General features: G+C 40.5%; 1 protein-coding gene across 9 annotated transcripts in view; it reads left to right on the top strand.

The window, feature by feature from the left end:
* The window catches only part of ADGRG2 (adhesion G protein-coupled receptor G2), a 70,624-nt gene that overhangs the window by 16,309 nt on the left and 36,708 nt on the right, over positions 1–17,607 (top strand). For 2 of the 9 annotated variants that reach the window (XM_065900662.1, XM_065900654.1), the window contains exons 2-7: positions 7,499–7,534; positions 10,806–10,853; positions 10,952–10,975; positions 12,856–12,894; positions 14,992–15,033; positions 17,289–17,342. In XM_065900662.1, coding sequence (XP_065756734.1) covers positions 7,499–7,534; positions 10,806–10,853; positions 10,952–10,975; positions 12,856–12,894; positions 14,992–15,033; positions 17,289–17,342 — 243 coding nt within the window. The remainder of the gene's footprint in view (positions 1–7,498; positions 7,535–10,805; positions 10,854–10,951; positions 10,976–12,855; positions 12,895–14,991; positions 15,034–17,288; positions 17,343–17,607) is intronic. The other 7 variants (XM_065900655.1, XM_065900657.1, XM_065900656.1 and 4 more) reach the window with 7 other exon arrangements.

Genomic DNA, 17,607 nt, shown 5'->3' with positions numbered 1-17,607 from the left:
AGTGTTGTAAGGAGATGGAAAGGGTCGGGCAAAGGGGGAAAGTGTTGTGATTTTAAATAGAGTGGTCTGGATCAGTCTCTCAGAGAAGGTGATATTTGAGCAACATTTGAAAGAGGCAGCAGGGCAAACCAAGGGGTTCTCTGTGGGAAAAGTATTTCAGGCAGAGGGAGCAGCAAGTGCAAAGGCCCTGAGGTGGGACTATGCCCAGTGTGCTGGAGGAACAGCAGGGACACCAGAGTGGTTGGGTGAGGGCAGAGGAGGGGGAGATGAGGTCTGGATAGAGGGCCATGTTTCACAGGCATGTGGGGAGATTCCATGAAGAAGCATGGGTATAATGCCACTGTAATAGGTGTTCAATAGAGGCCAGTTTGCCTCTCTCCCTCCCTGCCCCCTGAAACACTAAGCAGTATTTACCTTTCAGACTGAAAAAGCTCCAGAAGCTACCAGCCTTCAGAAGTAGAGTGAACCCAAGTTGTGGCTAGTATTTTATAATGGAAAGCACAACCCAAATATTCCATTATCTGCACTGGCCTTGACGGGCAGCCTAGATTACTGTCTATGTGTCTAACTTCAGGGGGGCTGGGAAGGGGGGATGATGCCCTAAAACCCCCACCTGTCAGAAACAGTTTATTTCAAGGCTCTCCTCCTTCCTAAAGTATACATCCCTCCCAGTGGAATGGAGTGGGTGGCCAGCAGGTCAGTGGCTCTTCACTGTTTTAGACCACAGCCCAAGATGAGAAGCAGCCCAGTATAGTGGGGCTGGAAAGCCTAGGCTCAGATCCTAGCTCTGTCCCTTTACTACACACGTTATTTGACCTCCCTGTGCCTCGGTTTCCCCATCTGTAAAATGGGGTGACTTGCCTCGTATTGTTGTTATGAGGACTAAATGAGTTAATATTTATGAAGTGCCTGGTCACAGTAATGCTATATACATGCTTGTTAATTTAAAATAGAGTCCCTTTTGGGACTCTACTGTTCCCAGAAAAAAATACATATGAATACACACAAATTTGCATTCTATTCTAGGGCATTTATGGACACTCCAAAATGCATCTCCTAGATCCTCAAGGGAGGGACTGTCTGTTAACCTCTGAGAGAGGTCAGATCAGTTCTGGAGGGGTTAAGGGGCAAGAGGGCGGGTGAGTGGTACCGTGTGAGGACGGGAGAGGAGCAAGACCCAGGGGCTGGGGAATCAAGGCCACGTTTCACCCACTTCCCGTTTTGGCCAAGGCCCACCTAGAATTGCCAATCGTTTGCACTTTGGGAAATTCCACCAGCTAGGAGGTGAAGTTTTCTTTAGGGATGTCATTATCAATTGTTTAATAAAAACGTTGTGTCAGTATTTATTGAGCACTGGGACGTGAGATGGTCACAGCTCAAGTAAACACATTTTGGCTGTGCCGAAGTAGAAATGTTTTCAGTCATTTTGTTGGTTCTGTAGTAAAATCTGAAAAATACAGTTCTTGTAAGAGTGTCTGTTGTCCCAAGCCCTGGAGAGCCACTGTCATAATAATTTTGTTTTGTTTGGGGTTCCTGTATAAGAGTGCCTAGGCGTGGCACCTTGTTTTGAATCATCTCTCTATGGAACAGTAATTCAATCCAGAGGACTGTCACCGGATTACAAATTTTAGTTGGCTCTAAAACGTTCATGCAAGGGGGGCTAGTTGTATTCTCTTTAGATCCACTCCTAGAAGATTAAGCCTTTATCTTTCCCGTCCAACTTTGGGGAGAATGTGCTGGGTGTAAAGAGAACCAACTGTCTGACGCTTTAAGTCTTACATCTCCCACATATCAAATAGCAGAAGAAAAATGAAAACCTCAGAACCCTCAGACATGACCTTGTATGTCTTGCGTGCAGGTTATTTGGGAGGTGGTCCCAGGAATCAGGAGTGAGCGAGCAGGGAGAGGGCATTAGGAAGAGGAAAGGTTGATAAAGGGTACGGTATTGAGATCATTACTGTAGGCAACGTTTGTGATACAGCAGTTGAATGGCCATTTTAGTATACGTTTAGAAGATCTGTTGAGCAAGCTACCTGCTGTGATTGGCAGTTATAGCTATGATTCCAAAGTACACATTCTGAACCATAGCCATCTAAGAAGTATTCTCAAGTCTTTCCTTCATGGACTCTGCCTCATTGCTCTCAGATCTTTTGCCCATCTTTCCCCTGCTGTGCTTTGTATCACAGGGACCTGACCCCTTGCAATATTTGCATTAAATTGCTGCTCTTGAACTACCTGTCGTATATTCATGACTGCTGGAGACTCCTTAATGATGTCATCAGTCAATGCAAAAATGCAAAGTCCTGCACTGGATTCCTGGAGGATAACAAAGAATCAAGCAGCTTAGCATTTAGTTGGGAAAACAAGACATACAGTGGAAAAGTTAAATAACAGTGCCTAACAGTATATGTCCAAATGCCAAGTGAATGGTGGAGCCAATGAATAAACCTTAAGATACTAAGAGGAAAGAGCCATCTCCATCAGTTTCATGCCAGGGCATGCTTTAGAGGGCTGGAGAGCTGACAGAAAGGGGTCATCTAAAACTTCCAATTTTGGAAGGGTAAGAATTTGGAATTTTATTTGAAATCTCCTAATTCTTAAATGTTGGTAAGTAATTCAGACTTTCAAAAACTTCAGTGTGAGTTCCATTGTGTGGGCAAGATAGAACTTGTCGGGGAGCTGAGTTGGGGTTGGGAGCCAATGGTGTGCATTCGGTGGATGGCTTACTGAGTTGGGTGAGAAGTCAGACGCAAAGAACGTTAAGATCCTTGCCAATGAGAAGATTCCGGGTTCTAATATTTCACTTATGTGTGAGGCGATCAAGATCTGGGCTTAGAAGGGGGCAGTGGGCATGGGAAGAAAGGAGAGGTAAGAGAGAGATTAGGGAATATTAATACCCTCCCTTTATGTACTAGTTTATGGTCCACACAGTTTGTCGTTGGAGGTAGGATAGAGTAGAGGCCCAGAGGGTAGGCTTTGAAGTCAGACTGCCTGGGTTCGTATCCCAGCTCTACAGTGAATTCCCACGGAGGCCTGGAACAATTCACAGAACCTTGCGCAGCCTCAGTTTCTCAAGCGCTAAAAAGGACTGATGCTAAGGAATCCACATATTTCATAGAGTCGTTGGCTGATTTTAAATAATAAAATGTGCATGAAGCTCTTCGTGTGTTAAGCCTGGCTCACAGGAAGCATCAATCAGTGTTCACTCTTACTGTCATCACACACATCATTTCTCTTTAATCCTTGCAACAGCTCCCTGTTAGGGTGAGAAGAATTCACAGGATGGATGACGGAATCTGGGGGTGGGATGGGAGGTGGGGAACAGGAGGAGTCAGGAGCGATGGCCAGAGCGTGAGCCTTTGGTTTGTAGACTCAGCTGTATTGCTGAAACTGACTCTAGTTTTCTGGGCCCTTCACTTAACCCCTGTGGGATTTTTCTTCCTAAAGTGTGGTTCCTTGCAAGTCATATTCCCCATAATTTAAAAAAACTGGATTTTTGAGTATGTAGGAAGAATAATGGCTCCCCAAAGATGTCCCCTTCTAATGCCTCAAACCTGTAACTATGTTGCCTTACACGATAAAAGGGATTTTGCAAATTAAAGCTCAGGACTGGGAGATGGGGAGGTGATCGTGGATTGCCTGAGTGCGTCCGGTCTAATCACTCGAGTTCTTAAAAGTGGAAGAGGAAGGCAGAAGAGTGAGTCAGACGGATGCTGCATGAGAAGGACTCCCCCTACCCCATCCCACTGTTGCTAGCTTTGAAGATGGAGGAATGGGGCCAAGAAATGTGGGTGGCTTCTAGAATCGAGGAATGGCCCTCAATTTATAGCCAGCAAGAAAATGAGGACCTAGGTCCTCCAACTGCAAGGAACTGAATTCTGCCAGTTATCCAAATAAGGAGGACACAGGTTCTCCCCCAGAGCCTCCAGAAAGGTGTGCAGGCTGTTGACACCCTGATTTTAGTCTGGTGAGACCCATGTTGGACTAATGACCTACAGACCTACAGAACTCTAACGTAACAAGTTTGCATTGTCTTAAACCACTAAGTTCATGGTAATTTGTTACAGCAGCAACAGGAAACTAATATACTGAGTTTTCCAGTTTCAGTTGTTTGGCTGGTGTTACCAGAGGTCCGTCAAATTCAAGAATGATATGGAAATGCTGTGGGGCGATGGGGGACAAGGTCTTGGATATATGGGGTTGGAGAGGCAATGACAGTAAGGCATTCACATGGCAGTGCTCAGACCACACTTGATCATGTGGGATTGGATTTGGGGAGGTGGTAGCAGTAAATTTGAAAGAATGTGCCAGGGAGGCGATGTAGGGAAAGAGACCCCGTCGAGGGGGGCCACTTTCTTGAGTTGCCAGTTCCTCTGTTTGGCATCCATTCGAAGCTTAGGCATGCCAAACTCCTGGTCATCATAATTGCAATATACGGACTTTGTTTTAAAAAATCACTAAGGAGTCATATTGAGTAAATTTTATAGACAGCTCACAATTTTATTTATGGATTTAAATCGAGACTTCAATAAATGAATAATGCTTTAAAGTTTGCTCTTTGTAAGTTTCCAAAGGAAAATCTGAAAAATTTAAATGTTTTTCCTTTCTTTGCTTGCGAATCTTTTTAACAATGGAAATGTTTTGTCTCCTAAGAGTGACATGGAACTCAAATATATGACTCACTGGAAATGCCGACCACCTCCTTGGTTTTAACAAATGAGAAGTGAGTTAGGAAAGAGCCCAAGAGAAACAGAGGCTGATACTCAGGAAAATGTAAGGCCTATGGGACGTCTCTATGTGGCACCAAGAGGAGTGATGTGGAGCATTATAATGAGAGACAGAAAAAGTGAATAAAATGTTAGTCACTGAGTAATCGGGCCCCTAGAAGAAAAAAAATGCCAAAAGAGAAAAAGCGGACAATAACAATTTAAAAACCTTTAACTTTTATTTACTGGGTTCCCTCCCTTCATCAGTGTAGGTTTCTGCTGGGAGCCCTGTAGGCTGGGCTGGGCTGGCCCTTGATCTATGTTTTTTTTTTTTTTGCTCTATGCGGGCCTCTCACTGCTGTGGCCTCTCCCGTTGCAGAGCACAGGCTCCGGACGCGCAGGCTCCGCGGGCCATGGCTCACGGGCCCAGCCGCTCCGCGGCACGTGGGATCCTCCCGGACCGGGGCACAAACCCGCGCCCCCTGCATCTGCAGGCGGACTCTCAACCACTGTGCCACCAGGGGAACCCTGATCTATATTTTGATCAGGTTTTACCTCTTGATTGTGAATCCATGCCTATCAAACCTGTCTACCCAGGGATGGCCAACCAGGAAAGTTCCTTCTCTACTCTGGCTCTCCTATTACCCTTGGGTTGTCCATTTCCTCTAGCATCTAAGAAAGAGGTAAAACTCAGATGAGCCCCTTTCCCTGTGGGTATACAGCTCTTGTCAAAGGATTTAGCAATGGAGAAGGTTGAACAATTGGTGATTCTGGTCAGCCACTGGGCAAAATTGAAAAGGAAGCAGTATTAGCCCCTGTTGCCCTTCAACATCACTCTCCATCCCTCTTCCCTCGTACTCAACTCTTCCTCAGTGCCTTCATGCTGTTCCCTGTTTGTGCCACGCTCCCACACCACTCTACCTCACCTGCCTAAACTGATGTGTCATTTTCAAGTAGCCCATATTGAATGTTGATTCTTCCCGGAAATTTTCAACATGGCCCAGTATGGTAGGTCTTTGCTACATAATCAGAAGACTTCAGCCAATTGGAATTAATTCGTACTAAGCTGTGAATGACTGATTTCCCCTTAGTGCTCCCAGGAGCATTCTCAAAATTAAACTCCTGTTAATTCAACGGACTCTTTGATTGGTGGGATATTTAAGGTAGCGTGAGGGATATATTGAAGGACAGAGACTAAGAAGAGGCAATGCCAATTAAATTAGGGCATCAGGACACTAACTACTCTGCGCTAACCACTGGAGCACTCATTCAGTCCTGCTTTCAAGAAGAACTGTGTTTTAATTATACCAGAAAATAATCAGTACCCTACCACCATTTAAGGAAAATAGGCTCCTGGAAGCTACCAGGTATGTTTCACTGTGCAATTTTAGTTTCTAAATATACTTATTCTTTCTTTTTAATTGTATCTCAAGATACCACTATGGAAATAACCATTCCTTTGTAATTAAAAACAGTTTAAGAATTTATAAGGTAATACCCCATTGGGTGAGAGTTTGGGAAAGTAACACTCTGATGTACTGCAAAGAGCGGTATAAATTAGTTTGTTTTCTGTAAGGCATCTTGGCAATCAAAATTCATGGAATTTCTGAAAGAAATAGCAAGTATGAATGCAAAAATTTACCAAGAGGATTTCTTGCAGCGTTGTTTGTAATCATGAAAAACGGTGCACACTAAAATGTCCATCAAAAGGAAATTTGTTATATAAATTAATGGTACATCCAATCAATGAAATGCTATGCAGTCATTACAAAATGGTATTGGGGAAAATTATTTAATGATATAGAACAATGTTCAGGATATAGTGTCATGAGAAAAGCCAGGTTACAAATAGTTTTAAGTGATATGATCTTTCTCATCGTACATATAAGTACATATGTATACACACACATTCATATATTTATATTCATATGTAGGTATACATTAACACATAGAAAGAGAAAAGAATATATGTCACAACGTTAATGTCATTTATGTCTGGGTGGTGAAATTATAGGTGGTTTTAATTTTCTTCTTTTTGTTTATCTGTAATTTCTGAAGTTTCTCCAATAAGTGTATTATTTTTCATAGAGAAAAAAATAGAATTACTTTTCTTTTAAGGAATCTAGCATCCTCCCAAAATAAATAACACAGCAGTTCTTGTAGTTTATATACCCAGAGGTGTCTGATTGGCTTAATTAAAGGTATAAAGTCTGCGCTAATAGGTATAAAAAGAAGTACAGTTACGGGAAGTTTAATTTATGCAGATGTATGCATTTACACATTCTAATGAACATTTGCCAACAACCAAAGTTCTTAGTCATCATTTTTATTTCAAAATGTACTAAACCATTATATAACAAAATATGTAGAGTACCATCAACAGTTAAATTGGAAGAATTGCTTCACCAGAGATATGTCTTTGTGGAGAATTGAAAGAACTGGTTAGGCTGTTGAAAATAATAGTAAATTAACATACTGCCCTCTCTTGGTAGCTATTTGCAACTCATTTTACATTCACTGCCGTTAAAGATGTTAATCTCCTACAAATTCATGTACAAACTAATTTTATTTACTTTTACATTTTTTATTGAAGTATAGTTGATTTACAATAATGTTGTGTTAGTTTCAGGTGTACAGCACAGTGATTCAGATATATATATATATTCTGTTTCAGATTCTTTTCCATTATAGGTTATTACAAGATACTGTAATAATTCCCTGTATTATACAGTAGCTCCCTGTTGTTTAATCTACAAACTAAACTAACTTTAAATCACCTTTTTCGTCAACAGAGCATGCTGATAATTCCAGTTTGTTATCACCTTCTGGTAAGATTGTTATTTCATGACTTTGGGGGAATTTCAGCAAAGTATTCTAAAAGTTCTCCATGCAATGTCAGATACAGAAAAATTGTTTTCTTCTATGAAGCTTAATTAAATTCTGTCATTAAACCTACTCCTGAAAAATCAAAGCAGACACAGACAACAGGATAGTCTATCAATCCCCCCCAATTGCTAAAGAAAGCTAGGGACTAAGTTGTGGGTTTTCATCATGGTAACCGCTTCAGTTCTTCAGTGTTATTTTTAGTATTCTAGTTCATGTCTCCTGAAGAGTATCAAGGACATAAACATGCTAAATGTTCCTATATTTGAGGGTTGAGATGTTCTCTTAAATATACTTCCTCAGCACCCCACTGAATTAATATTTTTCAAAAGGCTTCTAAAGGCTTAGCACTCATGAGAATGGGAAGGCAAATCAATAAAGAGAAATTTATAACTAGGACCCGTCTTGGCAGGAACCAGGAGCTGAACCTGCATTCCAGACTGCTGGCTACAACGGGACCTCAGGGATAAAGTGGTCCCGCCCCATCCCTTAGTTAATAACACGGTGCAGCCTGGAGAGGATGAGTAACTTATCTAAGTTCACACGGCTTCTTGCCCTACATCACAGAGGCAGCACATGGCTTCTCTAACTCCTACTTCTGTGTTTCATTCTGTAATATATATACCACATAGTACAGAACAATCTTTTACGGTAGGGAGTGACTCAACTCACATTGTCCTCAGTTGTGTGAAAATGAGCTTCTACTGTTATTAATTCATTTAACTAAAATTAGTAATAATCGCTATTACTGCTCATGCACATACTAAATGTCTGGGAGTCTTCCGACATCTCTTTTTGCTTCCAGTCTTGCAGTATAGGGATCGTTATATTCATGTTATAGATGAGGAAACCGAGGGTCAGAGAGGATGAAACTTGCTCATGTTCACACATTCTCTGGAGCCACACTACTTGGGTTTGAATTTGGCCACCCCCCCCGTCCCCCCACCTCCATTGCTATCTGTGTGGCTTTGGACAAGTTCCTTCACCTTTCTGTGCCTCAGTTTTTTCATCTGTAAATTGAAGAGAATAACAATACTCGCTTCATAGGGAAGTTGTGAAGATGAAATGAGATAACACATGTGCCTAGCACAGAGTAAACCCTCAGTAAGTAATAACGATCATTATTATTATGTTTTACAAATTTACTTATTTAAATATTTATTTATTTATTTATTTTCGGCTGCGTTGGGTCTTCGTTGCTGCGTGCGTGGACTTTCTCTAGTTGCGGTGAGCAGGGGCTACTCTTCATTGCAATGCACTGGCTTCTCATTGCAGTGGCTTCTCTCGTTGTGGCGCACGGGCTCTAGGTGTGTGGGCTTCAGTAGTTGTGGCGTGCGGGCTCAGTAGTTGTGGCTTGCGGGCTCTAGAGCGCAGGCTCAGTAGTTGTGGCGCACGGGCTTAGTTGCTGCACGGCATGTGGGATTTTCCCAGACCAGGGCTCAAACCCGTGTCCCCTGCATTGGCAGGCAGATTCTTAACCACTGTGCCACCAGGGAAGTCGCTGATCATTATTATTAAGTTATTAAGTAATGGGGCAGAGATTCAAACCCAGGACTGCAAATCTCCAAAGCCCAAGCTCTTTTTACTAAGCCAGTTTGCCCCCTTGTTATTAAACTTCTAGGATAAAATGAACCACTGTATTTTTCTTCTGCTGCAGTAGCCTTCTCAGACTTAATCATGGTGATATCTTTGCAAAACTCTGTTTGCATGGAATGAGGTCGAGCGTTTGGAGGCACACAGTGATGCCAGGTACAGCCCCAGGGCCCCAGGGGAAAGGCAGCACACATCCAGGGATGGACAGGCGGCTGTGCCTGCAGGCCTCTTTGGATGGTGTCACCCATTCCTCTCCAATCAGAAAAATGAATAGCCATTGATTAAAAACCACCTTTGGCCAATTGTATTGTTCTGCCCCAAGAGCAAAGGATTCCATACCCAGGCTTTGAATCTCATTGCTCAGGAACTGTCTTACTTCTCAAGAAATATACTTGGTAATTTAAAAAAATGACAAAATTTGGAAGGAATAATGTAGGACAGACGGGGTGTGTGTGTTTCAGCCAACGCATGATTGGTCTAAAACAGACAGGCCAGCCAAGCGCCTCGACACACCCAAATGTTGTCCTTACCAGCTGAATATCAGGCTCCCTATTGCAAAGCTCAGTTTAGTTGTAAAATGTTTACTTGTCCTGTGTATACGGAGAGGTCAAGCCATTGGATCTTTTTAATATTTAAACATGCAAAGTGTGTGCAGTAGACTGACCTCTTAGCATAAATAGAGTTATTCCACAGGAAATTTACAACCTGATTGTCTTAATAGCAGCCATATTTCATTTTATTATTATTTTTAATTAAAAAATATTTTAGCTATGTTGGGTCTTCGTTGCTGTGCATGGGCTTTCTCTAGTTGCGGCGAGCGGGGGCTACTCTTCATTGAGATGCACGGGCTTCTCGTTGCAGTGGCTTCTCTTGTTGCGGAGCACGGGCTCTAGGCATGCGGGCTTTAGTAGTTGTGGCATGCGGGCTCAGTAGTTGTGGCGCACGGGCTCTAGAGCGCAGGCTCAGCAGTTGTGGCGCACGGGCTTAGTTGCTCCGTGGCATGTGGGATCTTCCTGGACCAGGGCTCGCATTGGCAGGCGGATTCTTAACCACTGCACCACCAGGGAAGTCCCAGCAGCCATATTTTAAAATAACTTACCGGGAAGTTGTGTTAGGTAGTACAGTATTGAGTGATAGCAGTGTCATTTTTTTAAATCTTAAATTCATTATGAGAAAAGTTACCAGGTGTCATTATAAACAGAGTAGAACCTATGTGCCAATATGTTTCATAATTGTAGTGTGACAAATTATTAAACTATAAAATGTTTTCTAGGACTCTGTGGCTGAAAAATTTTGAAAGTAGTATGTCTCTATTTTGTTGTGGTTCCTAAAGTTATTTCCATAATATTCCATAGGTCAGAGCAAGCTTCGTGGTCATGAGTCTCATATTCTTTACCTGTAAAATGAAACAGTTGTACTCATTTCATCTCTTGGGTTCTTTCTTTACGATTTTCTGATTAAATGTATACTCACTGAGTGATTATGGGACTTGCAGATTTAACTACATATTGGTCTGATAGCCTGTTTTCTAATTTTCATAATTACATCTCAAAAGTTTAACTCCTTAAAACTCAATAAATAATTGTTTCAAAGTATTAATTGGAATTTTTTTTTCTCCTGCAGCTGAATCATCTCTTGTTGGTTTTGTCCCCTACTCCAATGGTACTCCAGGCAAGATTTTGAAAAAATTTAAACCTATATTTACCCCAATTTGTTAAGTTTTTGATTTAATCATACCTTTGTCTTGTCGTTTTTCCTCGGGACAAAAGAGGTTGAAACTACAAGCTTAAATGGTAAGAATTTTTCTGTAGCAAGTGAAAATTGATAACCCTTAATATGAATATAAGTATAATGAATGGTGTTGAAGGTTTCCTTATTCAAATAACAAACACAAACAAACACAAAAAATCCCCCAGACCATCGACCCTGGAGAGCAACCTAAACTTCCTAGTGAAATGATAACATTCTTATTGTGGAAGGAGGACAGCCGTACAGCATTCTAACTGTGCTGTGAAAGGAAAGAAATATCGATCACATTTTGAGAGCTCTACTTGCTCTCCAACACAATGCGAACACACTTTACAGGACAGATTTTTTAAATGGGAAAAGCACATCCAGTGACTTTAATGTGATTCAGCCTAGATTTAGAGGCACAAAGTGTTCAGAGACAGCCTTTTTTTTACAGATGATTTTTATCAATTTTTAAATAGTATGAAATGAAAAAAAAATCTGGCCTCATGCTAGGGAAAAGGGCGAAGAATTGGGCCATAATCGAGGGAGGTGGGCAGGGCAGCACATTCTGTTTCCTTTCTCTGTGGGTAGACAGCCATCCATCTTATTGCAGTCAAAACCCAACACTTTTCACAATCCCTTAGTTAAGATGAAATCTCACCATGTGGTTGGTGGTTAAGGAGCTAAACAATCATAGATGCAACTCATGCCAATCAAAACTGGTTTAAATTCACATTTGGTCCAGTGGGAAGGAAAGACATTATCTTTTTTTTTTTTTTTTTTTTTTCGCGGTACGCAGGCCTCTCACTGTTGTGGCCTGTCCCGTTGGGGAGCACATGCTCCAGACGCACAGGCTCAGCGGCCGTGGCTCACGGGCCTAGGCGCTCCGCGGCATGTGGGATCTTCCCGCACCGGGGCACGGACCCGTGTCCCCTGCGTCGGCAGGTGGACTCTCAACCACTGCACCACCAGGGAAGCCCAAGACATTATCATTTTTATGTGCAATTACTTTTTTTTTTTTTTTTTTTTTTTTTGCTGTACGTGGGCCTCTCACTGTTGTGGCCTCTCCCGTTGCGGAGCACAGGCTCCAGACGCGCAGGCTCAGCCACTTTGAGGCATGTGGGATCTTCCCGGACCGGGGCACGAACCCGTGTCCCCTGCATCGGCAGGCAGACTCTCAACCACTGTGCCACCAGGGAAGCCCCCGTGCAATTACTTTTTACAGTGAAAAAACATCTTTAAAATAGCCTTGGCAGTAGTTTTTGGATCCCATTTGTGTGGGTTTTTTTTTTTTTTAAGTGTAATAATATATTACAGGCCTTTTTTTCCCCCTTAAAGTTTCATCCAGAATAATAAATTCTAGAAGGATTTTCATTTAAAGAAATACCAATAGGGTAGATTTTAAATTGGATTTCAAGTGAAACGATCAAAATGAGATTTCCTTAAAAGTTCGTTGAATATCACGTTCAAGAACTCCAAATTTGAACTAGAATTTCTTAACGATTGTTTTTTAAGAGTATACCTTTAGGTACAAATGCATTAAGCATCTATAGGGCTATGTATAATATTAAAGTTACTACTAACTACGGAAATGTCATATCCCTTAGAGACTTTCATTATAATAGAGAAAAAAAGGGGACAGAATATTAAACAACATAAATAGGTTTATTTAAATCTAATGATTACAGGAGTGCTGCTATGTTTTAGGCACGTAAAACGTGTTCAGGAAATACATTTTTAAATGAATGAATACTGGCTGAGGAATGGTCTGCGCGGGTTGGGGAATGGCTAGTGTCGTGAGGGGGTGGACCAGTTGGCTTTTGCAAAAGTCTCTAACTTCTCCAGGATTTGGGGAAAAGTGAAATGTTTAAGGAACTTAGGAAGATGCATGTATTTGTTAACCATGTCAATAGCTGTGCTAATTTTTATTATTTTATTTCAGATGCTACTTCGAGCGTATTATCTACTTTGAACAAAACAGGTAATGTCAAGTTATTTCTAAATATCATAACTTGTCTTCTGTGGCTTCTTGAGTTTCTCACTTGTGTGGTCTTCTGGGTTAGTAAAAGTTATCTCCTTGCCCATTTCCTATGACTCCAACTGTTGATTTATTACTCGTTTTACTTTGACATTGAACTATAATTCTGGTGTCACCACACTCCTGAACTTCCAAACTCTTATGGCTATAGCACTCCATTTAAAATAACATTTACAATTTTTTTGATTACAGTAGTAATACATCTTAGCTCATAAAAAATGGGGAATATAGAAAAATGCAAAGAAGAAAATAGCAATCATCTTTAATGTTACTTTCCTAAGACTATTACTGTTAATAATTTGGTATATTTCCATTCAGTATCATATATATATATATATATATATACACACTATGTATATATATATAACAAAATAGTCATAGTTTACATACATTTTTGTATCTTACCCTTTTGACTTCACATTAAATTATAAGTATTTTCCAGCATCCCTTACTATTAATGACTTGATAATATTCCGTCGTGTACCATACGTGAACATTAAATTTGTTTCTACTTGTTTTTTTTTTGCTGTTGTTGCACTGCGCGGCATGCGGGATCTTAGTTCCCCAACCAGGGATGGAACCCGTGCCCCCTGCAGTGGGAGTGCAGAGTCTTAACCACTGGACTGGGAAGTCCCTGTTTCTACTTTTTAAATAGAAATTGTTGCAGTGAACATCCTTGTGCCAACATCTTTGCATTTCTCCCTGATTTTTGTAGAATGCTCTTCAAGGATTGGACTTATTTGGGTCAGCATTATGAATATTTTAAGGCCCTTGATAGCAATTGCCCAATTACCTTCTAGAAAAGTTGCACCCAACAACATTCCTGTCTGCAGTGGATGAGAATGTCTTTGTAACCATACCTTTGCCTAGAGCTGAGACTATGTCATATACTATTAGATTTTCCTCTCGATTCCTTAGGTTCTATTTTGCATCTTTTCATATTTGTGAGGTTGAACATTTTTCCCCCAAAGATTTTTTTACTGGAATCAGAAGTTCATTTCACAGCTGTGTTTTGTTTGCTCTGGAAAGGAAAGTGTCAGGGCAAAACAAAATAATATATTAAAAGGATTCTTAATAGTAATGCAAAATGCTGTCAGCTTTTATAATTACCACCGATCATTGCCCATGGGTCTTTCACACACTGAAACAGAAGCTTGTCAATAACACGTACAGACATGAGATTTCTGAAACTGTCAGGATAACGTCATCATTCTTAAGTGTTTCTCCAAGATCTGAACTTTGTGTTTTCTTCAGAACTTGCTACTCACCCTAGGAGACAGACCTTCTTTGTAAGTCTGTGCCCGGAACACAGTCTCTTCTCACTGGCCATCCTTACAGTAAGGATTTCTGAGCCTGGTTCTCTATTATCTGGGAAATAAGCCATGGGCTCTGTTCCCAAAGCGTGTCGGGAAGATATTTCTAAGGTTCGTTTCTTCAGAGTGTGTTAATATTTGCCTGTGAGTCATTGACTTGGAACAATTCTGTCCTGGTTCTGCTGTGAGCTTGTTGGATGACTGTAGTTGGATAGTCTCAACCTCTCTGAGAATAATTTTATCTATCAATAATATTATTAACTCGTAAAGGAGGTAGGAGGACACTGTTGATATTCGGGTATAGTAGCAATATTTTGATAGTAGATCCTGTGTTTACTATTTCCACTGATTTTTACTCTGAATCACCTGCTCCTTACAACCTATCACCCGAAGGTCCTGATAGTGACTTAATTCTGCATATCTGGAGCGTAAGTTCACATTCATTTGTCTAGCGGCAGCGCATGGAAACTGCAGTAGAATTATGCAGGCAGTGGGGTAACAGGAATGATCTAACTGGGTAAACGTAGGAATCCGAATCCAGACCCACCCTCTGCCAATGCTATATGATCTGAGTATGTAATTCTCATTCATTCTGCTGCTGAGATGACCAATAGTGTCTTAAATGTGTCAACAGTTTGATTTTCTTAGCAGTTCACTAAAATGATACTCATGGCAAATTGTTTTTAAAAAATAACAATTCTCTAATATTTAAATTGCTTCTTTGCAGAGAAAACTAAAATCACTATAGTAAAAACCTTCAATGCATCAGGTATGACTTATTATCAATATCAAGACTTTCCTTTTTTATAACTAAAGTAAAATTAAACAAATGGCTGGTGTTTATGTTTTCTTTCTCTTTTTTCCTGTCTTTTAAAAATGAAATCTGTTCTTCATGTGTTAGGTGTTTATGCACTGGGTACCTTAAATTGTACTAAGTGTTTGGGGTTATATAATAATGATCAGACACAATGCCCGCCCTCTAGAATCTTCTAGTCTATGAGGAGAGACAAGGCAAACAGATAACCAGCATGAACATGTGTGCAGATAAAGGCAATGATTTCACAAGTGTTTCTGACATGGATGAGAATCATGAGAGATAGAAGGGCTGGTGCTAATGATTATCAGTGAGATGCAATTTATGAAGGAAGGATCCTTAGAGGAGTGAACCTCAAACTCTTTTTAAATCAAATAAGGGATGTACTATTAAGTGCCTATTATAAGATTAAGGATACATGATTTGCTTAACAAAGGCTTCCAGTTGATTTAAAGCAGGGGTTGGCAAACTGTGGCCTGTGGGCCAAATATGGCCCACCACCTGTTCTTGTAAATAAAGTTTTATTGGAACACTGCCATGCCCATTTGTTTACACATTGTCCATGGCTACTTTCCCGCCACAAGGAATAGTAGAGTAGCTGCAACAGAGACTATATGACACACAAAGCCTAAAATATTTACAATAGGGTTGGCCCATTACAGCCAGAGTTTTCTCGCTCATGATTTAAAGGCTGACCTGTGGCCGTGTACTTGGAGGAAATTATGGATAACAGCCCTAGCAATAGGAAAGAAAATTCTCAGTATGAATGAGTAGCAAAAGATACGCATCACTGGAAACAAAGGTGCTACTAAAATTTCGAGAAAGATGAGAGATGGAGATGAGAGAATGAAAAGCTTAGTAAGCAATAGACCAATGTTTGACCAAGAACATTAAAGCATTACTATCCATAGTAATCTATAGTATTTGCATAGTGTATGTTTCCAGTGAGTTATATCCATAAGCAAGTATATTTAAAATGAAATCTTTCTCTTTTGGTGTGGCTAACATTGCTGCAGAACAATATAGAAATCTACATGTCAGGTAACTTTTGGCACCTAAATTCAGTTCGCTCACAGAATCAAAACTCTTAGCTGAAACGTGATGCCTACACACCAAATGTCAACTAAATCATTCTGGCCGGAACCACATCGCATGCACTAACTCAAATTATAATTTTAGTTTGTGTCCAAACTAGTTCTCTTAGGGAAGAATTAAGCACTCATAAAGTACTGTAGAAATAAAATAGCAATCAGGCATTGCATACGTTAATTCTGACCAAACCAGACCTAACAGGGACATCAAAATATTTCTTAATATGACAGCCTTCTCCCCTGGGCAGTCTGCTAATACATTATCAGCATTTGCCCCTCACACTTATTATAGATTTCTTATACTTTGCCAAAAGGATGAAATTAATGAAGCAGAGTAAATCAAATCAAAGAAGAGATGTACCTCTCCTTTCACCAAAGGAGAAAGTATTTCTCAGGTTAATACGTATGAAGTATTTTTTCTAACATGGCTTATTTCACCTCGCATTCGTCTCTGCCTCCTTTGTATGCCTACGTCATCTGTTGTACTGGCCATCACTCCATTTTGCCCTCACTATAACTTTTTATTTACTGGCCAATATCACTCACTAGATTGTAAGCTTGTTGAGGGCAGGGTCTGTATCTGGAACGTCCCAAAGCCTATAGAATAAGGTAGGTGCTCAGCAAACATTTTTTGAATTTTGTAGTTTTTGCCCATGTGAAATGACATCATGACATTGATGTTATTTCATACCTACATTTTCATAAGGAGCTAATACCAGCATTACAGTGTTCATGGACTCCCCTGCCTAGGAAAGGAAGGAGGACCTATGAGTAAGGAAGGGCTCTTTCATTTAAAGTCTCTATACTCGATTGTATTCATGCTGTTCCTTTTATATTGGACAGAAGAGGGATTAATTGGGAATGGGACAAAGAAATTTTAGGGAGTAGGGGATCAGACACTGACATACTAAAGAATAGTAGAGTCCAGTTCCATAATTGAACTACTAAGAAATGAAAATTCTCATTCCTTTAGTCTTTGTGGAATTCATCCAGCCAATTATATCCAACATGTAATATTTTGGGTACATGCTTAATGCTTGAATTTGTGAATTCTCTTAATGTAGTATGTAAGTGCAGGTGTTTACATGCTTAACCCGCTGTGTTGTGTTTTCTTTGCAGGTGTCAAACCCCAGAGAAATATCTGCAATTTGTCATCTATTTGCAATGACTCAGGTTAGTTCTTGTGTACACTACACATTACCAGGTAAATTAGCTCCACAGAGAAATGGTTTGTTTTCCTGCCGTTGAGTATGTGATGTGTGCCCCTCTGATTTATCTCCTTTCATCACACCTGGCTACTAAGAGTCTCGAATGAAAACAAAAGCAAATTTTAGATCAGGCTGAAGGTGAGATAATGGGTTAACTTCCTTAATATGAGAACATGAAGCTCTGCACCAAATATTTTTCACCATAGCTTTAAATCCATAGCTAATGGCCT

Source organism: Phocoena phocoena, chromosome X, assembly GCF_963924675.1.
Source record: "Phocoena phocoena chromosome X, mPhoPho1.1, whole genome shotgun sequence".
NCBI lineage: Eukaryota > Metazoa > Chordata > Mammalia > Artiodactyla > Phocoenidae > Phocoena > Phocoena phocoena.
This window is presented reverse-complemented; position numbering and strand designations above follow the sequence as displayed.